The 24,621-nt window shown below is 39.5% G+C and overlaps 1 protein-coding gene across 1 annotated transcript in view; it reads left to right on the top strand.

Moving 5' to 3' along the window:
• The window catches only part of anapc4 (anaphase promoting complex subunit 4), a 64,173-nt gene extending 42,949 nt beyond the window's left edge, over positions 1-21,224 (top strand). Inside the window, 7 exon segments of the mRNA XM_052010309.1 lie at positions 23-84; positions 257-292; positions 406-507; positions 3,483-3,560; positions 4,864-5,034; positions 10,517-10,640; positions 20,704-21,224. Coding sequence (XP_051866269.1) covers positions 23-84; positions 257-292; positions 406-507; positions 3,483-3,560; positions 4,864-5,034; positions 10,517-10,640; positions 20,704-20,943 — 813 coding nt within the window. The 3' untranslated portion in view covers positions 20,944-21,224.
• The last annotated feature ends 3,397 nt before the right edge of the window (positions 21,225-24,621 follow it).

The following is a 24,621-nucleotide window of genomic DNA, read 5'->3' on the forward strand; positions in this document are numbered from 1 at the left end:
AATCATTTTGTGTCTTTCACAGGAAGTCATTGGAAATTCTGTGCGTCAGGTTCTCTACGTGCCACTATATAAGCTACATCCGAGGTAAAATGATTACGACCATAACCATACTTAATAACAATATAATTATTTAAATTGAAACAATGCCCCTACTATGCACTTGATTCTAAACATAACCAGCTACCATTTTACTTGAATACTTTTGATTCTTTGTATTAATAAAGTAGTATATTGATGTGTTTCTACTTACTTTCAGTGACAGTGTTGTGCCCAGATTTTCATTACCATCATTGTAAGTTCACTGTTCAATTGTTACTGAGATATGTTTTTTTTCTGTGGCTTTAGTTTTTGTCCAATTTTCTGGAAACTAAATTGAAATCTGCATACATCTTTTTTTCTTCATAGTTGGAATGATAAGTCTTCAAATTTCCAATATGTAGTATTCACAATGCATGGCACTGAATCTCCCAGGATCTACATAATGCGAAGACCTACAGACCTTTCAAGGTAAACAAAAACAGCTGCAATGAGTGATAATCTCTAGCCTTGTGATTCTGCATTGTCATTCGTTTCTGAGCTTCCGTGGAAATTGTATCAGAATCTTTTACATTTTAATCCTAAAATTTGCAGTAACTGTACATGAATAAATTCATAAATGTGGACTACATATCTGTTATTTAAGAGATATTTAGCTCCTGTTTGTGAGTTGCATAGGTATTTATAGTATATTTTGTGTTTGATTCCCAATGACTGGCAGGCACATTTGCAGATGAAGGTTTATTTTAAAAAGATATAGAAAATGCTTAGCTTCAGCTGCTTCAGGATCCTTAGATTAACCAGTCACTTTGCATGGTGACCTTAAGTAATGGTAAAACATAATTAATTATTGCCCTGTAACAACTGTACACTGTAATTCATTCAGAGTAACAGTAGGTGCTCTTTAGACCACTGTGTACTAAATGTTTGCTGCAATGGAGTGGTGGGTCAACCAGATCCTATAGTCACACTTATTTGGGTTGGATGCAGTGGTCTTTTTCTCTGGGCTTCTGCACCAAGTCCAATAGCAACATCTGGATGGTGACTAGACTACAACTGCCATGGTGTGGAGTAGTACCTCTGAAAAACCCCTTACAGAAGGCAAAGTTGGGGCCAGAACATTGTCTTCTATCAAAGCTGTAAGTGAATTTAACTATTGCAAAATATCTGACATTCAGAAGTTTAATTACTTGCTTCAGTTTTAATGGTTTAAAAATAATTTTTATAGAGTTAACTAAAACACTGAGGAAATAATTAAAAATATTGAAATCTGAACCACACTCCTTCAAAGTATTTCTAAGGCAGACTTGGGTTTTACTTGCCATTCTTTGCCCAATTTTAATTGCCCTCAAGAAATGGTGGGAGTCTGAACCAAAAGTTTACAGTAGATTAGATACACACATTGTTGGAAAAGTGCCTGTGTTCCAGCAGTACTGGAACAATTTGGTTAGAGACAGGGCTAGCGCTATAGCTCTGATGTTGTCAGTCTCATAGCTTTTCCTGCATTAAGTACTGTTGGCTAATTCTAAATATAATGCAGTAAATTTAAATTAGCTTTTAGCTGAAGATAGCTGGAAATGCATCAGCCTTGATCTTGGCACTCCATAGTTTCTGCCATCATTGAAGATGGGTATGTTCTTGAAGCCACCTCTGCACGTTAGCTCCTAAATTTCCTATTATCATTCATGACAGTATGTGGCAGAACTGCAGAGTTTGATCTGATGAGGTGGCTGTGGGATCACATCTCTCTAGTCCATTCTGTTTTGAATATGATGAATGAGTTTGTTGTTGGAACATAGAACAGTACACCAGTGTAACATGCCTTTTGGCCCACAATGTTGTGCAAAACTAATTAAGCTAATGATGCCTAATTAAACTAATCCTTCTGCCTGCATATGGTCTATATTCCTCCATATTCATGAGCTTCTTAATCTCTTCTATCATATCTGCCTCCACCACCACCATCCTTGGCAGTACATTCCAGGCACCCAGCACTCTGTGTACAAAAAAACCCTCTCATCTTAAATTCATCCCCTCTTGTATTAGGCGGAAGGGCCCTGGGAAAATGATACCAACTGTCTATTCTATCTTTGCCTCTCGTAATTTTATAAACTTCTATCAGGTCTCTTCTCAGCCTTCACCGCTCCAGAGAAAACAACCCTATTTGTTATTGATCATATCTCGTTCTCGAGTAAGACCATGACATCTAGTCTGTGGTGTCATTATGTGTATGGAGATGGTTGATTAGACCAATTTGGCATTTAAAGTTTCTTTCACACCAGTGAATCTTGATTTTCAAGATTCTCGTTGCTTCCTTCACTTTAGCTTCCTCATTTGAGCGAGCGCTACTTTTTATGTGGGCATGCCAAACAGGATGATCCAATGCTTATTGTTCCCAGTGGTATGTGCCAATGATGAAACTCTTCAGGGATGTTCTAAAGGAGTGAGTCACTCTTTCTGTCCACCATGTGATTGTTTGCCCTCAGTCAGCTCTCCATAAAGTAGCTGCTTTGGTATTCTGTCATCAGCCATTCTTCTGACATGTCCTACCCACCTGATCCGTGATCCTTTCAACAATTTGTAAATGCTGGGGAGGCTTGTTTGGGACAGAATCTGTGTGTCTGGAATCTTGTCTTTGCCACTTGATGTGAAGTATTCTGCGCAGACAGGTCTTGTGGAAATGGTTAAGCTGTTTGGTGTATCTGCTGTAAAATGTTCACATCTTGCAAGCATAGAATAATGTGGGTATGGCAACAGCACAATACATCTTCAGCATGGTCTTCAGGCTGCTTCCTCTTCATTCCCACACTACTACTCAATCTTCCAAAAGCAGAGTTGACTTTTGCTATCCTGTTGTTGATTCTGTGATCAATGTTGACTGAAAGAAATGTTTCTTAGATTGTGGCTTTGTCAGGCTGGTCCGTGAGACAGCTTTGCCAGTTTAGATGTCAGTTCTCTGATGTTGTTGAGGAAGACTTTGCAAGGTTGATTGGACTGGGAGTAGCATGGTTGTGTCCTAAACAAGTGCCCATCTGGTTTTATTCATCAAATTTGTCAGCCTAAATTTGCCCAAAGATGTCTGTTCTTAAAATTAGAAAACTTCCTCCTGTTGCAAAAGATGCATTTCTGCAAGTGAGCTGAAAGGCATGCACTTGTGTTATACCTGGCCAAGGAATAATAATTGCTAGCACGGACTCGCTGTAGGCCACAACATTTTATTTTAATTAGAAAATATCTTGTAAACATATTCATTTACTGCAATCATTAAGGTGATCAGACTGGTTTGGATTTTAGCTGTCATTTAATTGAACATGTCATATTAATGACAGATGTAGTTACTGGAATTTGAACATTGTATTAAATATTGATTAGAATAAATATTTAAAGTTTTAGTGATCACCAAGATGAAACCTTTAAATTTGCCCATTTGTGATCTCTTCTTGCAGATCTGTTTCCAACTGCCTGATTGCTGTGGAGTTTGGAGATTCTTTGTGCAGCAGCAGAACTGAGAGCAACAAGGAAAGGTGACCTTCTGTTTTTGTTTCAGTTTGGTCACTTTGGAAATAGAACCTCAAATGCACACCATGTGAACTTTGAGTATCAAGGCATCTATTTCAATTTTGGTATCAGCTTCTGAGTGGGTATGCTCAGTAAAATAGGAGTAGGCCTATCAGCCCTTGAATCTGCTCCACCACTAAATAAGAATTAGGCCAAATCGAGTCTCCAGCCATAAGTAAAACACGAGTTGAGTGACAAAACACTGGCACATCTGTAACCCTGCTCCTTCAGTGAACTCCAGTTGGAGTCTGGGCAGAATCTAGCATGTTGTGATTCCCCTGGGGAATCCATCTCTTATCTTGTCCCAGCCAGACCTGTGGATTCTCAACCTGCAGATTAGGGCAAAGAAAGTAAGTTCAGTTATTTTTAATGAAAAACATTTACAAAAAAGTTACATTATTATTCTTTTTTTTTGTAATAATTTAAAGTAAAAGTCAAGTTACAAGAGGTCAGAGATCTTAGTCAGGACAAAGAATGCAGTTTGAGTATTGGCCCTTTAAATAGCATGGTTTCAAAGGAAACTGAATAAATAAAAATTTGTTGTTTTTGACCAATGAAGTTAAAAGTACCACTGGGGACGAATTTACGTATTTCACTACTTGCTATCATTTGGGGAGAAGGTTACTCTGGAGAAAGGGGCTAGGGCAAACAAAAAAAATCACATCAAGCCAGTAGTTGACTAACAGACGCTAAGACACTCAGAAATGGGTGCAATATTTCCTACCTCTGGGTTAGACTGATATTTGTCTGCATAACTTTTTTATACTAGAGATGTGCAAAGGAATTTATTGACTTGTATTTCTGCACTAAAATACCCGTCTCTGATACTTTGGGGGCATCTGGAGAATATGAAAAGTATATAAATGGGATATTAAAAATATAATAGCACATCCACTATCTGAACTTAATTATTGACCACTTTTATTGGAGACCTATTTTCTATATTAGGTACCTTTGCAAAATGCACTTGGAAATTATAAGTAACCATTCACTTAAAAATCAAAAAGAAGTGCATGGCCAAAATATTGAGTCTTCATTTGTCTGTTATACATAAATTAACCTTATTTTTCAAAAAGTTCATTCATTTTGTTGCTTGTTTCCTTATTCAGGATACTACCAGATGGACTTTAAATAACTCTTGAGTATTCTATAAATTTAGAGACTTCACAATCTTAATTTCTACTTTATGTATATCACTTGACTTGTCTTGGGGAATGATATGGTTGGATTTAAGAGTTCTGCAAACTTGCTTTGTTTGCTTTCTTTTAGCCAGTTCAGCTTTTTGGATGTTGGTTTTTATGATGATGAAATGCTGACAGTTCTACTGAAAGGACACATAGACAAAGAAGAAAAATGTCGGATCTTGGCACAGTTACCGTTGTCATCGATTTACAGCGTAGAGGAAACTGAAAAAGAGTTGAGCTTTGATTCTGGTAAAAGGTAATGCAGAAATGATGTTAAATATCAAGCTTGGTATTCAGTTATTATATTGCCCTAAATTATTTAAAATCTTGTCTCTATGTCAGTGTACAATAGTCTTGGGATCCAAATAAAAATACAACAATTCAGGAAAGGAGGTAAATCTATTAAACAATTTGGCCATGCTTGCTTGTAGCTTCCATCAAACCTTACTAATTCCCAGTGGCAGACACTTTCCCAATAGTTTATTGATTACGTGTCATTTGTCATTGTCATGGAACAGGACAGCACAGGAACAGGCTCTTCGGCCCACAATGTTGTACCAAACTAATTAAATTAGTAGTTAAATGCCCAACTAATCCCTTCTGCCTATACAGTCCATATCTTTCCATTCCCCGCACATTCAGGTGCCTGTCTAAGAGCCTCTTGAACGCCCCTATCGTATTTGCCTCCACCACCACCACCACCCCTGGCAGTGCACTCCAGGCACCACCACTCTGTGATTATATATAAAAAAAATTGCCCCGCACATCTCCTTTGAACTTACCCCCTATCACCTTAAATGTATGCCCTCTGGTATTAGATGTTTCAACCCTAGGGAAAAGAAACTGGCTGTTTACTCTCTCTGTGCCTCTCATAATCTTATAAACCTCTATCAGGTCTCCCCTCGGCCTCCGCGGCTCCAGAGAAAACAACCCAAGTTTGTCCAACCTCTCCTTATAACACATGCCCTCTAATCCAGTTAGCATCCTGGTAAATCTCTTCTGCACCCTCTCCAAAGCCTCAACTCCTTCCTATAATGGGGCGAACAGAGTTGAATGCAAAACTTCAGATGCGGCCTAACTGGAGTTTTATAAAGCTTGCACCATAACTTCCTGACTTATGAACTCAATGCCTCGACTCAAAGCATGCATATGCTGCCTTCACCACCCCATCAACCTGTGTAGCCACTTTCAGGGAGCTATGAACTTGGACCTCAAGATCTTTCTGCTTGTCAACACTGTTAAGGGTCTTGCCCTTAACAGTGTACTGACTCTTTACATTTGATCTTCCAAGGTGCAACACTTCACATTTGGCCGGGTTAAACTCCATCTGCCATTTCTCCGCTGACATCTGCAACTGATCTATATCCCGCTGTATCCTTTGCCAGTCTTTTACACTATCCACAACACCACCAATGTTCGTATCATCTGCAAACTTACTAACCCACCCATGTACATTTTCATCCAGCTCATTTATATGCATCACAAACAGCAGAGGTCCCAGTAAGGATCCCTGTAGAACACCACTAGTCACAGAAGTCCAGCCAGAATAAGTCCCATCGACCACTACCCTCTGTCTTCTATGGGCAAGCCAATTTACCATGATCCCATGCATCTTAATCTTCTGGAATGAGCTTCCCATGAGGGACCTTATCAAACACTTCACTAAAATCCGTGTAGACAACATCCACAGCTCTATCTTCATCAATCGCCCTCTTCGCCTTGAAAAACTCAATCAAGTTAGTAAGACACTACTTGCCCCGACAAAGGCCATGCTGACTGTCCCTAATCAGGCCATGGTTTTCCAAATGCTCATAAATCCTATCCCTCAGAATCCTCTCCAGTAATTTCCCTACCACTGACGTGAGACTCACTGGTCTATCGTTTCCAGGATTATCCTTGTTTTCCTCCTTGAATAATAGAACAACATTAGCTACTCACCAGTCCTCTGGGACCTTGCCTGGTCAAGGCCCCAGCAATCTCATCTCTTGCCTATTGCAATAACCTGGGGTATATCCCATCAGGCCCTGGGGATTTATCCACCTTAATATTCTGTAAGAGACCCCACACTACCTCCTCCTTTATCTCAAAATGCCCTGGCAAATTAGCATGCTCTGCTCTGATATCCCTATCCTCCACGCCCTTCTCCTTGGTAAATACTGATGCAATGTTCTCATTTAGGACCTCACCCACATCCTCCACTTCCAAGCACATGTTCTCTCTTTTATCCTTGAATAGTCCTACCCGCTCCCTAGTTATCCTCTTGCTCTTGTATGTAGAGAATGCCTTGGGATTCTCTTTAATCCTACTGGCCAAGGACTTTTCTTGGCCCCTCCTGGCTTTCCTAATTCCATTCTTGAGTTTTTGTCTGGCTTCTTTATAAGGGCTCTGTTTGATCTAGGCTTCCTAAGCCTTACATACGTTTCCTTTTCCTTCTTGACTAAATTCACCGCCTCTTGACATCCAAGGTTCCCTGACCTTGCCGTCCTTCCTTCTTACTGGAACATACCTGTTCTGTAGTCTGTACAGTTGGTCTTTAAACACCCTCCACATGTCAGATATGGACTTGGCCAGAAACAGCTGTCCCCAGTTAACTCTCCCTAATTCCTGCCTAATGCTCACGTAATTTAATACTCTCCTGCAAGGCCCATCCTTATCCTTATCTATGGCTATATTAAAACTTGAGGAGTCGTGATCACTGTTCCCTAACTGTTCTCCAACTGAATGGTCAGTCACCTGGCCAGGCTCATTACCCAACACCAAGTCCAGTGTGGCCCCTCCTGTTATTGGACTATCCCCATGTTGATATAAGAAACCCTCCTGGATGCACCTAACAAATTCTGCCCCATCTAAACCTCTTGAACTAAGGAGGTCCCAGTTTATATTAGGGAAGTTGAAGTCCCCCACTACAAACAACCCTGTTGTTTTTACACCTTTCCCTAATCTGCCTGCATATCTGTTCCTCAGTGTCCCAATGGCTATTGGGGGGGGGTGGAGTCTGTAGTATAATCCCATCAGTGATCGCACCTTTCTTATTTTTGAGTTCTACCCATATTGATTCAGTGGATGAGCCCTCCATTATGTCCCCTCTGAGTGTAGCTGTGATGTTGTCCCTGAATAATAGCACCTTCTTCTCTATCTTTTCTAAAGCATTGAAATCCTGGAACACCTATTTCTGCCCCTCTCTCAACCAAGTCTCTGTTATGGCTACAACATCATAGTTCCGTGTGCTGATCCATGTTCTAAGATTTATCACTCTTACCCATAATACTCCTAGCATTAAAATGCACACACCTCAACTCATCCGTCCCACTGTGTCGATTACTTTGCTCCTGCCTGTTCTCAGTGGTCATGACATCTACCTTGCTCTCAATCCCTCCAATGTCTGACCTGGTGCACTGGTTCCCATCCTCCTGCCAAACTAGTTTAAACCCTCTCGAGTAGCACGAGCACCTCCCGGCCAGGATATTGGTTCCCTGCAGTTGAGGTGCAACCCAATTCTTCTCACATAAAAATCCACTGAAGTAATGCATCCTTCTTTTAACAGGTTTAATGGTGATATAATAGGACCTGAAATCAGAAAGACTCCCAGGATCTCCATAATGCCCTCTCCTACGTCACTCAATGTTGTGTTCATCAAGAAAACAGGCTTATTTTGTTACTACATAGCTTGGAATTGTCTTTAAAAACCAAATGCAGCATTACTGAAGAACAATTATTACATAAAATAAGTCTCTTGTTCCAACTGAATTCTTGAAGGAAATAGCAGCTATTGTAGATGAAATGCAGTGAATGAAATCTCAACACAGCCATAATCTGAAGAGGAGCAGTAATAAATTAATGTCAGGCAACAGGAAGGAAAGAGTTGAATACTCTGAGGGACGAACTTCAGAAGCAGTGAGAGTAAGTAGGGTAAGAACAAGGGACAATGTTTGATCATGATATACAACAGTTGACAGTGGCAGCAGAAACAGCAACCAATTTCATGGCTCGTGTTTAAGGGTAATTAGTTTAATCTTAAATGGAGTTGCCATGCATTAAGTGTACAAACAAATATTCTTTTGCACTGAAAAGACCATGTTCTCTTTTAATTTAAGAGGGTAATTTCAGGCATGTAAGTTTTCTGCCAGCACTACTGTGCTTAAAACATTGAAATGTGCCCAAAAAATCTTGCATATAAACAGCATGTTATTATTTCTGACTTAAAGGATTCTTTTTATTCTTAACATTGGTGTTAAATTACCCCAGAGTAACTCTGAAGTGGTGAAACTGCAACATATTGCATACATTTTAATTTATACATGGTTAAACCTGGGTTATCTTAATATTTTTCACTAGTTTCAAATGATACATGCAACTGATTTAAAAACAGTATAATATAAATCCTTATGAAAAGCCTTTAAGGAGCTACAGTCCCTTGAATTTTCCCCATTTTAAAGTGATAATATGTGTAACTTGTAATGAGAATTGTGGATGGCCATGTTGAAGAAAAGGATTAACTTCTGTTATGGTTCAATTGCATAGAATTCCTGTACCGACAATCCTCATCCTTTTAAATACTTTGTTGTTTGTATTACTGAATAACACAAAAATTTGATAATGAATAAGCTTGCTGTTTCTACATATATTTTATTGAAGTGAAAATAATAGTGTTCCATTTTGAGTTTAGTTAGGCAATCGCTGCTGACTTCTACTTTTCCAAAAAAAAAGTGTGCCCACAATGATCTAAAAGTATTTGTGGTATGAAATATTCATCTTTCCCAGCAGCAGCTGGTATCAGGCATTGGCTGCAGGAGATCTTTGACTTCCAACAATAATGATATTATGAAGTAAGCTTAGCAGCCAGGCAGCAAACCGGGGTTCACAAAGATTTTTTTTAAATAACTTGGATTAAAACATTTAAAAGAGCTAAAAAAACAGATTTTGACATCCACATTGTGAGTGGCATTTTGCTTAGGATTAGTGAAATTGATAAACAATAATTATGGAATAGAGACACAAGAAATTCTGCAGATGCTGGAATCTGGAGCAATACACAAAAAGTGCTGCAGGAACTCAGCAGGTCGGGCAGCATCCATGGAGGGAAATCAACAGTCGACGTTTCGGGCCGATACCCTTCCATCAGGATAGGAAAGGAAGAGGGCAGTAGCCATTTAAAGACTGTTAAACCACATTCAATAAAGCATAACATTTTCAAGGTTTTTATAGTGATAATAGTTTGTAAACAGTTGTTCATGCCAAATTCACTGATATCTGCTAATTTACATCAAAGAAGTTTGTAATGATGGATCATGGAGGAACAGGAAATCACCAACAGCAACCTTCAGCACTTTTAAGTGGGCTTGATATCAAATTTTGTCTGCATTAAACTCCTGATAGTCTCATTATTATTCACTTCACAAATTTATTCCAATCTTTTTCTATTCCCTTCTCTCCATACTCTGAAACAAGTCATGTTAATTCTATGGACGGAAATAAACAGTCATAATAAACAGACCTGATCATGCGTCCTGATGAAGGGTCTTAACCTGAAACGTCAACTGTTTATTCCACAGATGCTGCCTGACCTGCTGAGTTCCTCCAGCATTTTGTGTGAGTCGCTTCACATTCCAGCATCTGCAGAATCTCTTGCGTCTCATGTTAATTCTATTAATCAAAACAAATCAGTCCTAATTAGTATTTGAGATGCTGTGTCCAGTTTTAGAGTGAAGTTCAATATGGAATTTTGGTTTTATTTACAGACTAGATGAACAGACTAACCATATTCCTGTTCGGACAGTAACTGTTGAAAATCAATCACGGACTTTAGAGAATATGAAGGCACAGTATATTGCTGTAAATGGTATTCGTAAGGTTTCCTGTGTGGTAAGTGGCTCTTGAATAATGCATGGCCATTGGCCTGAAATATTAACTCCATTTCTCTCTTCACAGATACTGCCTGAGTAGCTGAATGTTTCCAATATTTATGTTTTATTTCATTTTTCCAGCATCTGCAGTTTTTTTTTCCATTTTATTAGGAAATTCAGTTGCACCCTTAAAAATCTGGAACATGGAAGCTGATTGCTCCTTTCTCTGAAACCACCTACAATATTCTGAATCTGAACCCTTCTAGTACTGACCTTTCGTGCCTCTCAAATTTAATGTAGCAGCATGTTTTCAGCTCCCAAGGTTCAAAACTCTAGAATTCCTTCCATATATCTCTCTGCATGCCTACCTCTTGTGCGTTCAAACACTTTAAAATCCATAACCTTGACCTAGTTTTGGGTAATGTGGCATGGTGTCACATTCATGTTTATATCAAGGAGCCTGGGATCTTTGCTGTGTAAATATAGTTTTGTTCTTTGACAAGGAATGTTTATGAATTAAGTTATAAATTTCCTATTGTTTTCTTTGTCCATCCCAGATGAGCTCAAAGGTTTTTATATTTCACCTTACCGGAAGACCAAAGGGTCTTTGTGAGGGACTGAGGCTACAGTGATCTTGCCAAATGATTCAGAAAGGTCGATGATTAATTATGTGTGCTCTAACTGAAGAATTTGTGCTGTTCCAGTTTCTATTGGACGATTAGACTATACCTTTTAAGACAAACAATTAGTAAGGCTGAGAAACTGTGAAATTATAAGAACAAAAGGCAAAATATTTGATCAAGCTGAAGAAAAAAAAATTGAGAGGGAAATTAAGTGGTTCACAGAACAAAATCATTGGTAAAGATGAACAATTTAAAATAATCACTTTGCTTCTGTATCAGCTAGGACGTTAGGTCGGGTGGACATGACATTCAGAGGAGAAAAGATACAATCATATTTAAAATAATATGAGGATGAACTTCCCAGTGGTGATAGATTACATCAATAGAAGGTAGAGAAATGATAGCAGAGGCAATATTTAATAATACATTTAAAAAGGGGCATAGTGCCAGGTGAGTAGCTAGTGGGCCATGCATGTATTTAAGACAGGAACTTGAACATAGATCCAGAGAACAATAGACCAGTTGCCTTAACAGCAGTGGAAGGAGAAACAAATTCTAATAGAAAAATATCTAGAAAGCAGAAATGTATTAATACTCAACATGAAGACTAAAATGACCATTCTTATTTAGTTCTTTGAAAAGGTAGGAATAAGATGAGGGTATTGCTGTAGATGTAACATCCAGATTTCCAAAAGATCTACAATAATTTCCCACATTATAAACTAACAAGTAAGGTCAAAGCATATCTAGTAAGGGACCTGCAGCAGAATAACAAGTTGGCTGGAAAAGCAAAAACTCCAAGAACTGGAATAAAAACAAAATGCTGTGAATATTCAGCAGAGAAAGAAAAACTAGATTATTGTTTCAGGTTCATGATCTTTCATCAGAACTAAATTACAAAGGAAGCACGTTTTAAGTTTGGAGGGAAAGGGAGTGCTAGAGAGAAACAAGGAAACGTCTGTGATTAGGTGTGGACCAGAAGAATTGAAATGATACTGCTGGTACTGGCTGAGAAAGGAGAGCAGAAAGCTACGAGTCACAGCTGATCTGTCTATAGAATTTGTAAATAGGAATTAGTGAATGAGAATAAAGGAGAGAGAAAAAAGGTACTGCGCTGGAATTGTAAGATACAGACCTGTACAGTTGCTGGAAATACTGCACAGTGAGGAAAAGCTGAGTCAATATTACAGGTTGATGTTTTTAAGAACTGGCCAGTTCTGATGGATACTAGAAAAGTGGGTTATCTGAAATCATTTAATTTAGTGTTGAGTCCTAAGAGTTGTAATGTGCCTGGTCAGAAGATTCCTTAAGCTCTTGCTGGGCGTAGTTACAGTGGAGTAGAGAGATGAAAAATTAAAGTTATAAGCAACTGGAAACTCAAGATCCCCAGGTAGATGTTTTTTTTTAAAAGGCAGTACAGCACAGGAACAGGCTCTTTGGCCCAGAGTGTCTGTGGTGAACATGATGCCAAATTAAACTAATCCCTTCTGCTCACACATGATCCATGTCCCTCCATATTCATGTGCCTTTCTAAAAGACTCTTAAATTCTACTATCGTGTGTGTTTCCACTACCACCCCTGGCAGTGTGTTCCAAGTACCTAGCACTCTCTCTGTAACAAAAAACACGTGACATGCACATCTCCTTTAAACTTTCCCCCTCTCACCTTAAAGCTATGCCCTCTAATATTTGACATTTCTACCCTGGGAAAAAGATTCTGACGGTCTACCCTATCTATGCTTCTCATCATTTTGTGAACCTCCCTCAGGTCCATTGTCAGTCTCTGACACTCCAGAGGAAACAAACCAAGTTTGTCCAATATCTCTTTGTATCTAGTACCCTCTAATCCAGGCAGCATCCTGCTAAAACACACAAACCCACTGGAAGAACACAGCAGGTCAGGCAGCATCTATGGAGGGAGATGGACAGTCAATGTTTTGGGTCAAGACCCTTCATCTGCACACAATACTCCAAGTGCAGCCTAACCAACATTTCGTACTGCTGCAACACAACTTGCTGACTCTCATACTCAAAGCCCCAACCGATGTAGGCAAGCAAACCATACACCTTCTTTATCACTATCTACTTGTGTTGCCACTTTCGGGGAACTATGGACTTGGACCCAAAGATCCCTCTGTACACCAGTGCTGTTTAGGGTCTGCCGTTAACTGTAATACTTTCCCCTTACGTTTGACCTCCCAAGGTGCAGCACCTCACACTTCCCTGGATTAAATTCCATCTGCCATTTCTCCAGCCATATCTGTAACTGATCAATATCCTGCTATATCCTTTGACAACCTTCTTCACTGATTGCAACTCCACCAATTTTTGTGTAGTCTGCAAACTTACGAACCAACCTATTTACATTTTCGCGCAAGTCATTTATATATTCTCTGTATATGTTACAAACAAGAGGTCCCAGTACTGATCACGAGGAACACCACTGTCATAGACCTCCACCCAAAATAACACCCTTCCACCACTACCCTCTCTTTGCTGAACAAGCCATTCTGAATCCAAACTACCAAGTCACCATTGATCCAATACATCTTAATCTTCTGGATCAGGCTACCATCAAATGCCTTACTAAAGTCCATGTAGACAACATCCACTGCCCTACCCTCAACAATCATCTTGCCACCTCATCAAAAAGCTCAGTCAAGTTTGTAAGACATGACAAAGCCATGCTAACTATTCCCATGCTTTTCCAAATGTGTGTACCTGTAAATTCTATCCCTAAGAATCCTCTCCTTTAACTTCCCTACCACTGATGTGAGGCTTACTCACCCATAATTTCCTGGATTATCCCTATTTCCCATCTTAAACAAAGGAACATTGGTTATTCTACAGTCCTCCGGAACCTTGCCTGTGGCTAGAGAGGATACAAAGATCTTCAAGGCCCAGCAATCTCTTGCCTCTCTCAATAACCTGGGATAGATCCCATCAGGCTCTGGGGACTTATCCAGCTTAATGCTCGAGACTCAACACCACCTCCTTGATCTCAAAATGCTCTAGCACATTAGTATACCCCACACTGACCTCACTATCCTCCATGTCCTTCTCCTTGGTGAATACTGATACAAAGTAGTTATTTAGTACTTCAAATATAAATTCCCTCCTTTATCCTCGAGTGGAACCACCCTGTCAAGAGTGTGCAAATTCTACACAGACAACACTCAAGGTCTGGATCAAAACCAGGTCACTGGAGTTGTGCAGCACTAAGTGCTGCACCACTGCATCCCCTAAGTGTAAATAAAACCTAGCCTTTCCCTAATTTGGTAGCTGAGTACAGAGACCACACTTTGGTAATGCTGAGAAATAATTATCCTCACGTTTTTAAAATGTATGTATAAAATGCCTTGGAATTCTCTTTAACCCTACTTGCCATGAACATTTCATGGACCCTTTTGGCCCTCCTTTCCCTGCTTGAGTTCTTTCCTGCTTTCTTTATTTTCCTCTAAGGCCCTGTCCAGTTTCAGCTTCCTAAACTGTATACATGCATCCTTTTCCTTTTTGTCTAAATTTACAACCTCTTTCGCCATCCAAGGTTCCCTTGCCTTGCCGTCCTCATCTTTCCTCCTTACTAGAACATACCCCAGTCCTGAACTGATCAGCTGGTCTTTAAACAACTCCCACTTGTCAGATGTCAGTTGCAAACATATTATTTTCTTCCTCTCCATTACTGTCCAAGTCCATTTTTACTTAACAATTTATTCCTGATCAAATTCTTTTATATCCCATCAGGAAAAGTAAGTTATGGCAGTATATATGCCAAGTCACAGTCATATCTACACACAAATTTTCACATTTTTAATTTTTCCTTATGATGTAGGAGGCAGCCATTTGGCCCATCGAGTCTATGCCAGTTGTTTGAGCATTCCCATCAGTCCTATTCCCCCATTACCTATTCTATCCCATGTGCCCGCCAATCACTGCTGGACCTACACTAGGGGTGAGTCATAGGAGCCATTTAACCTCCTATGGGAGGAAACCAGGTCACCCAGGGGAAACCCACTTAGTCTCAAGAGAACATACAAATTCCACACAGACAGCACTCAAGGTCAGGATCAAAACCAGGTCACTGGAGCTGTATGGCAGCAGCACTAACTGCTACACCACTGCATCCCCTCACTTAAGTCCAAAGTGTAAATAAAAACCAAGCTTTTCCCAAATTTTAATAGATGAAAATAGAGACCACTATTTTGGTAATGCTCAGAAATAGTTGTACTTGATTGTATTTCAGTAACTTACAGAAAATTGCACATTGTCACTGGCACAGAAAGAGATAAGGAATGAGGCTATGCTTGTCTCTTATAGACCCAAGGCCACTTGCAATACTTGCCAGACTTCAGAGGCTGGCCAAAGCAGCTGTTTTGCAAAGAGTTTTAAACAAGTCACTTAACTCTTGAAGTACCTAAGTAAAACAAAACCCATGTCCTTTAATGTGGAAGACAGGAGGTGGTACGAGTGGACCAAAACATCTGTTTCCCATAAGGTGCAAACTAGAACTTAGAACAGTACAACACAGGAACAGGTCCACAATGTCTGTACTGACCATGACGCCAATTCCATCTGCCTGTACATGGTCTATGTTCCTCCATTCCCTGCTTATTCCCGTGCCTATCTAAAAGCCTCTTAAACACCACTATCGTATCTGCTTTTCCACTACCACCCCTGGCAGCACGTTCCAGGCACCCACCACTCTCCGTATAAACACCTTTAAACATTCCCCCTCCCTCTAGTATTTGACAGTTTCACCCCGGGAAAAAGATTCTCTCTACCCTATCTATTGCCTCTCATAAATTTATATACTTCTATAAGTTTGCCCCTCAGCCCCTGACACTCCAGGGAAAACAATTCAAGTTTGTCCAACCTCTCCATATAGCTAATACCCTGTAATTCAGGCAACATCTTACTGAACCTGCTCTGCACCCTCTCCAAAGCCTCCACATCCTTCCTGTAATGTGGCAACCAGAACTGCACACAATACTCCAAACGTGAGCTGCAACATGACTTCCTGACCATTATACTCAACACCCCAACAGAAGGCAAGTATGCCGTACAGCTTCTTTACCACCTTAACTACTTATGTTGCCACTTTCAGGGAGCTATAACTTGCACCCCAAGATCCCTCTGTACATCAGTACTCCTAAGTGTCCTGCGATTTACTGTATCGTTGATGTATTGTTAGAATGTCATGGGGCAACATACAAGGCAGGTAATGTTTCTCCATGGCACAGCAGAGAGTAAGCTGCTGGGTAGGGTTGATCCTCGAAATGTGGTGCCTGTAAATTGGAGGATAACATAGAGGATCACAGCAGAAAATGTACCAGTACCCTGGTCATCATTACTCCGCTGAATGCTGATCCATTATAGCACTCACTCACTTTACTGGGAACCCGATGCAAAACCCTTCCACCCCACAGCTGCCTGCTGCTGTGCCAGGAACATTGATCGAAACCCTGCCCTCTGCTGGTACTCTCACAGCACCTCCTCCATGCTGAGAGACTGCCCGGATCTGACAGTCTCATTCTTCACCTCCTTTTGGATGTGATGGAAGCTGCTGTCTCCCCCTTTCTTTATTTGGCTTCACATCTCTCCACAGCCCGGAGATTGCTCAACAAAACAAGCCCAAGTCATAGCCACAGCAAACAGGTGCTACTGGCACTTATTGTGTTGGCCGGGTTGTAACCCTGAGCCCCACACCTCAGTGCCAAGGGGCTGCACCAACCCACACCAAACCTCACACTGAGTCTTAGGTAATTTATTTCTATAAGAGCATCAATGGAAGGCAGAGATTCATGCCCATTCCCTGCCACCACAATGCATAGCGAAGGGAGGGCAGGGTTCATACCAGTTATTGACACAGCAGCACAGTCAGTAATGCAATCTACATTTATATTGCTATAATGGCTGTTTTTAATCACTGATTCCATTAGCACCCTCATTGCTGGGAATGCATCCTGATCATTCTACTGTATTTAACTGGGAGGAATGAAATGAAGAGAATTTCATTATATTTGACATTTTATCTTTTTTGAGCACAAAGCTGTAATGAATGCTAAGATCTCTGTACTTTTTAAGATTCAATTAATGCCAGAGTTGTGGTCATATGAAATCCATGACAAGAAGTATTCAGATCAGATTTACATTCAGAATTAAATTGTGAGGATCTTCACTGAAATTTTTAAATGCGTAATGATTGTAGTAGGAGACTTTACATGGGGTCAGGCTTTAAGTCACTGTTCTTAGAAAACAAGAGCAAAATCCAAAGGTTCTAAGTATAATTGGAACCGAATCACTTATGATGTAAAATTGTTGTTTCTTTCCAGCTTAATGTTTCCAAGTTTATTGTAAATGTATATTAAACAAAATGCTGCAGTGAAACATACATTTGTAATTTTAGCATTATATTATCATCAATTCTTTAAATTCAATGATTTAGGTTTTACTGCGGCAGGATATCTCATGTTTTTAATTAGATTCAAAGCTTTGACCCCCCTCCCCCCCGTGACACCCGACTGCTCAAGTAAAGAACATAAGTTCAGTTTTTTTGCCCATGTACTCTCAAGTACAGAAAAAGAATAAAGAAACAGAAATGAGGACCACATTAGGAAAGAGAAAAGCAGTAAGAAACTAAAATTTAAAATTCAATGTATTTAAAACTTCACTGAGAATTATAAGAACATAAGAAGTAGGAGCAGGATTAGGCCATCTGGCCCATTGAGCCTGCTCTACCATTCAATAAGATCATGGTTGAGGACTCATATCCATCTGCCTGCCTTTTCCCCATAACCCTTAATTCCCCCACTATGCAAAATCTACCTAACTGTGTATTAAATATATTTAATGAGGTAGCCTCTAACGCTTCCCTGGGCAGAGAATTCCACAGATTCACTACTCTCTGGGAAAAGCAATTTCTCCTCATCTCTGTCCTAGATCTATTCCTGCGAATCTTGAGGCTATGTCCACTCGTTCCAGTCTCACCTACAGGTGGAAACAATCTTCCTGCCTCTATCTTATCTATCCCTTTCATAATTTTATATGTTTCTATAAGATCCCCTCTCGTTCTTCTGAATTCCAGCAAGTATAGTCCCAGGCGACTCAACCTCTCTTTATGGGCTAACCCCCCTTATCTCCGAAATCAACCTGGTGAACCTCCTCTGTACCACCTCCAAAGCCAGTATATCCTTCCTCAAGTAAGGAGACCAGATCTGCATGCGGTACTCCAAGTGTGGCCTCACCAGTACCCTGTACAGTTGCAGCATAACCTCCCTGCTCTTATATTCAATCCCTCTCACAATGAAGGCCAACATTCCATTTGCCTTCTTTATAACCTGTTGCACCTGCAAACCAACCTTTTGTAATTCATGCACAAGCACTTCCAAGTCCATCTGCATAACAGCATGTTGCAATCATTCACTATTTAAATAATCTGATATATTTTTCCTTCCAAAGGGGATAACCTCACATTTACCAACACTACTCCATCTGCCAGACCCTCGCCCACTCACTTTATCTCTCTGCAGACTCTCCACATCCTCTGCACAATTTGCTTGTTCACTCAATTTAGTGTTATCAGCAAACTTAGATACGCTACACTCAGTCCCCTCTTCCAAATCGTTAATGTATATTGTGAACAGTTGCAGGCCCAGTACTGACCCCTGATGCACCCCGGTCACTGATTGCCAACCGAGAAACACCCATTTATCCCAACTCTCTGCCTTCTATTGCTTAACCGATCCTCTATCCATGCTAATACATTTACCCCCAACTCCATGCATCCTTATCTTATGGATGTCTTTTATGCAGCGCCTTATCGAATGCCTTCTGGAAATCCAAATATAGAACATCCACCTGTTCCCCTCTATCCACTGCGCTCATTATATCCTCAAAGAACTCCAGTAAGTTTGTCAAACAGGACCTGTGCTTCCTGAGTCCATGCTGTGTCTGCCTGATGGAACCACTTCTATCTAGATGTCTCGCTATTTCTTCCTTAATGATAGCTTCAAGCATTTTCCCAGCCACAGACATTAAGCTAACTGGCCTACAGTTACCTGCCTTTTGCCTACATCCTTTTTTTTAAAGCAGTGGCTTGACATTCGCTGTCTTCCAATCTACTGGGACCTGTCCAGAGAATTTGGTAAATTATCACAAATGCCTCTACTGTGACTTCCGCCATTTCTTTCAGTACCCTGCGATGCATCCCATCAGGACCAGGGGACTTGTCTACCTTTAGGCCCACTAGTTTGCTCATCACTACCTCTTTAGTGACAGCGATTGTATCAAGGTCCTTACCTCTCATCGCACCCATAACATCTCTCTTTGGCATGTTAGACGTGTCCTCCACCGTGAAGACTGACACAAAATAGTTGTTCAAGGCCTTGGCCATTTCCACATTACCCAATATTAATTCCCCTTTCTCATCTTCCAAGGGAACTATATTCACTTTAGCCACGCTTTTCTGCTTAATATAATAATATCTTTTACCATCTGTTTTTATATTCTATCTTGCCTTTCCTTATTGCTTGCTTACTGGTTCTTTGTTGCTTTTTAAATTTTTCCCAGTCTTCCAGTTTCCCATTACTTTTGGTGACTTTGTATGCATGAGCTTTTAGCTTGATGCCTTCTTTTATTTACTTAGTTATCCAAGGCTGGCTCTCCCCACCCTTACTGTCTTTGCTTTTATCTGGAATATACTTATGTTGAGCACAGTCAAAAATCTATTTGAAAATCTTCCACTGTTCCTCAACTGTCCCACCACACTACCTGTGTTTCCAATCTACACTGGCCAACTCCTCCCTCATACCATTGTAGTCTCCCTTGTTTAGGCATAATACACTGGTTTTCAATCGATGGTTATAGATTATGGTTATAGATTAATTAGATTATGATTGGAGAAACAAAGGACTGCAGGTTCTGGAACCTAGAGGAACTCAGCAGGCCAGGCAGCATCTGTGGAGAAATTGGTTAATTGGTGAATAAGGTTAATTTGTTATGGTTATTTCCTAGTGCTGAAGGTTCATGGTGGCAAACTAACAGTAATGTCTTTAAAAAGCCTCCAATTACTAGTCTGAACTTTCTGTGGGTCGTCACATTGTGTAGATCCCACAAATCATCAACTTCGTGTGATTGAATCTATTTCAATAGTGAGGCACTGAAATTCTAATTCTGAACACTCTGCATTGCCATCCATCCTGAAGAACTTGTATAATTTACAACTTGTATAATTTAAATAACATTGTTTGCATTAGCCTCTCCAATATTCTTATGGCAAATTCTGGCTTAATGGTCCTCAACTGACAAGGTTGTGTTTTCCAAACCTTTAAAGCATATAGTCAGACTATACCCATTTAGTGTGTGAACAAACGTTTTTAAAGCAAATAAGTACATAATTTTCTGAACCAGATTACAAACCATGACTGTGTAGATTAACTAACCCACGTTTATCATTCCGCAGCTCAGTTCAAACCTACGACATGTGCGTGTTTTCGAAATGGATGTAGAAGATGACGGAGAGGTGGATGAAGAGGAAGAAGAACCGGAGTCTCAGGATGTCAGTGGGACAAAGGAAGATATGGAAGAGACAGTGAATGTTCAAGATAATTCTGAGACCAGTGATGCTGCTGGGGTGAAGAACCCTGTGTTGCCTGAAGATGATGCTTCCAGCCTAGAATCCGTGCCTGGAACCTGGAGTTAGTTTATTTAATGAAAATTACTGCCCAAATTCAAGCAGTGAAAAAGACTGCCTGCACTTGTACTGTATTCTAGTTAGTTATTTTTACTTGTTGAGGTCACTCATGCACTGTGTCAGACCACTGGTGTAAATTGCTGCAAGTGCTGTTTGTACATATTTGGTTATTGTATGTATCATGAAACTCAAGCACTGGTGTAACAGTGGAATCAGTACAGCTCCATATCTTGGATTTACTGATTCCACCACAAGTGTTAAGGTGAAAATAAAAGTACTATGCAAAGTAAGTTTGCATTGATTGTGTCTGGCACCCACTGGCAGGCATGGTAGTGTAGCTGTGGGAGTTTTTTTTGAGTGTGCTTGGTGTAACAAGATGAAGCCTGTTCACTAAATTTGAAGTTAGCACAGTAGGGGTGGTGAATGGGGGAGGGGGTTGTGTGAGTTGTTCTGAAGCTCTCCTGTACTCGAGCTGGGAGTGTGTGAGACTGACACTATTCCATAAAAAGGCAAGGTTTCCCTCTAATATCCTTCACCTTAGAGAAAAAGTGAAATCCTAAAAATGGTGCAGGCCACTCTGATTAATTCTTATTTTTAGAAATAATACAAACTGATGTAATGTCCATATTTCAGCATTATAAATTAATATTTTTCTGCAGTATTTTGTTTGATAATTTAGAGATAATTAAAATGAACACCTCTGGTTGATTTATATATTCATAACCTTGTAAATATTTTGTAATTTATGAGGATACTTCTAAGCGATAAGTTCATTATCCCATGCAATATTCCATATTTAGTTCTTTTTTTAGTAATAGCAATCACATGAGTGAAACTTGGTAAGCCCCTGCCAGGGATTTTACTTTACATCTATAATATCAAATTAGTTCATCTTTGCACTGCATGTGTCTTATGAAGTCAGAATTGACATCACACTTTCTTAAATGTGGCAGTGGAAGTCATAATTGGAAAAATCTACGTTTATAGTGAACTCATTCAAATGCATGTGCAAATGACTGTGCACTCGAGGCTACAATTGAAGTCAAGTGTGCAAATCTGTCTTATGGGGAGTATATTGGAAAGTGTTCAGCATCAATTGGCATGAGAAGGTGCTGTTCACAACACAGGAAAGGTTAAGAAAATGTATTATATATTTCAATGTACTAAAGGTCAAATACTAAAATATTTCTCCCACTGGTTCTAAGATTAGCAACAATACAACAACTAAGAACTTCTTCTAAGATGAAAAACTTCCCTTCATACAAGAATATAAAATGCTATCGAGAAAAGAACAACTGTGCACAGCCACATTTGAAGGCTGCCCTGCTGGATCCTAGTCTTGCTATGTTGATGTGCAGGATGACTCATTTACCTGCTTTGTCACAATATGTACTAAAACTTTATATTAGAGATAACAGATGCCCTAAAAGAATGCTTCCAGCCATCTGCTTCTGTTTGTGCAAAGCCTTGTAACAAATGCAACTAATCCACATATGCAATTTAAATGGGAAATTGTTTTAGATTTTAATTCAGATTTTCCCTTTCCAAATCTGATTATACACATGTTAAAAAATTAAATTGATATTTAAACAGTGAAACTAAATTGAAATATGTACAAAATGTTATACATGATGCTATTAGCATTCCTAAATTTGATTAGATAACATTCAAAACACAAACCTTCATCATCACAAAAGATTAGCTTCCTTCGGCTGCATTGGGACTAATGCACATAGAGAAAACAAGTTAGAAGACAATTAAACCCAAATCATCTTTGTCTAATTCTTTATCTAATTAGTTTTGTTTATATTTTTCCCCATTAAATAAATTAGTGCTTTGCTGCTTAACCAAGAGAGGAAACAACTACTTAATAACTCAGTGTGAAGTAAAGAACAATCAGTTATCAAATCCTGGAGTAGGATTCCAAACTCTCAAACTGAAGATCACTGAGGAAGTCATAGAAAGAAGATAGCACAGCTAACAAGAAACAAAAGGCATAGAAGTGTCTTTCTGATTGGCAAGATATAACAAGTGGCTTGCCACCGGAATGTGCTGAGGCTTCAATATTTAACAATTTAGATACACACCAGATGAAGGTACTGAAGGTATGGTTACTAAATTAGCTGATTACACAAACATAGATGTGGAACTAAGATGTGAAGACACAAACATTATGCGACAAAATGTTACAAAGGAATATAGGTAGATCAATGATCTGGCAAAAGGAGCATAATAAGGAATAATTATAACAAAATAACATAGTGACTGTGTTTGACCAATACTTGCTTGGATATAATATTTACAGACCTCTTTCCCCTGCAAAAACCATAAAATGTCCTGGGAGAACTGAATAAAAAACAGATAAAACCCAGGCTAAATTTGACGACAAATCTGCAAATTCTTTCTCTAACCCATCTCGGCAAATGAAACTAGCTCAAGCGATTATTGCTGAATCTCCTGCCTTTGCATACAAGTGGTGTTTGCCCAAGCCAGAACTGGCTCAACTTATGCTTTAAAGGAGTTTAGAGAGTCAGCACCAGCCCCCATTTGTCCCCGAGGTTCATCTCTCTCTGGAAGCAAAACTTCCTGTTGTCTAACCTAGACCAGGATTAACAAAATTTAAAATTGTGAACCTGATCCTCTGAGTTATTTAGAGCAAACCATTTAGAACACAACATCATACAAGCCTCAATCAGATTATCTCTAAATCTTTGGTTTTCTAGTGTAGCGTCCCACATCTTTTCATCATCTTGATAACCAAGATTCTTTACAGTGGAAATTATTCCAGTAGTATGTGCTGTACTTGATTGTCCCTTAAATGCATCACAACACTGTGTGTGCTGTAGCTATAAGTGCTGCCATATTACTCAGTTATTTGAGGGATGGGCTAAGTTCCCAGATTTGTTTCTATTTCCACCTTTTTAATGCCATTCCCTGAACAGTTATGTGCATGGAGCATTCACCCTGCCTGTGTAATTACAAAACACTTTTCTAAATTAAACAACACTTACCTTTCATGAGCCAAATCATCTTGTGGAAGCCATCAAGAATTATCCATGTCCCATTCTCAATCCAGGCTAGAGGCTCCAGTCTCATGGAGAAGCCTCTTGCATACTATTTTCTTTTACAGATATCTGGAAACTTAAGTGGGAGGTGTCAACTGTGCTTTTGCATCAACTTTATGATCTCCTTTTGAAAAATATCAGATTTAGAATCTGTGATCTTTTTAATGTGTTGGTTTAGGATTTATTGAACATATTACCTATTGCTGATGTCATTACTTCTTTTCAATGTGGAACAACATTGAAGTGTGCTGTGAGCCATGGGCTAGGGGTTCACATCGCAACAAACCAAATGCAATATATATTTTTGGCACATGATTCAAATTTTAAAGCTGCTCTAGCTCACCAGCATTTATTGGATACTAGATATTCTATGTTTGTAATAAAATGCTTTCTGAAATCATCTTTGAAATTGTTCTGTGTGTCCTTAAATTGATGTAATGTACTGATTGAGGCCACTTGCCATGTCATGGTTCTGTCTGTCTGCATGATGCAGAATGAACACTGCAAGTAGTTACTGGAATGAAAGCTGAAAAAAATGTAAAAGCAAAGACTGGCCACTACCCAAAAGTATCACAAACATCACAAATCAGAGAGATGTTGGGCCACTTAATTATAAGAACAG

Source organism: Pristis pectinata, chromosome 2 (genome assembly GCF_009764475.1).
Source record: "Pristis pectinata isolate sPriPec2 chromosome 2, sPriPec2.1.pri, whole genome shotgun sequence".
NCBI lineage: Eukaryota > Metazoa > Chordata > Chondrichthyes > Rhinopristiformes > Pristidae > Pristis > Pristis pectinata.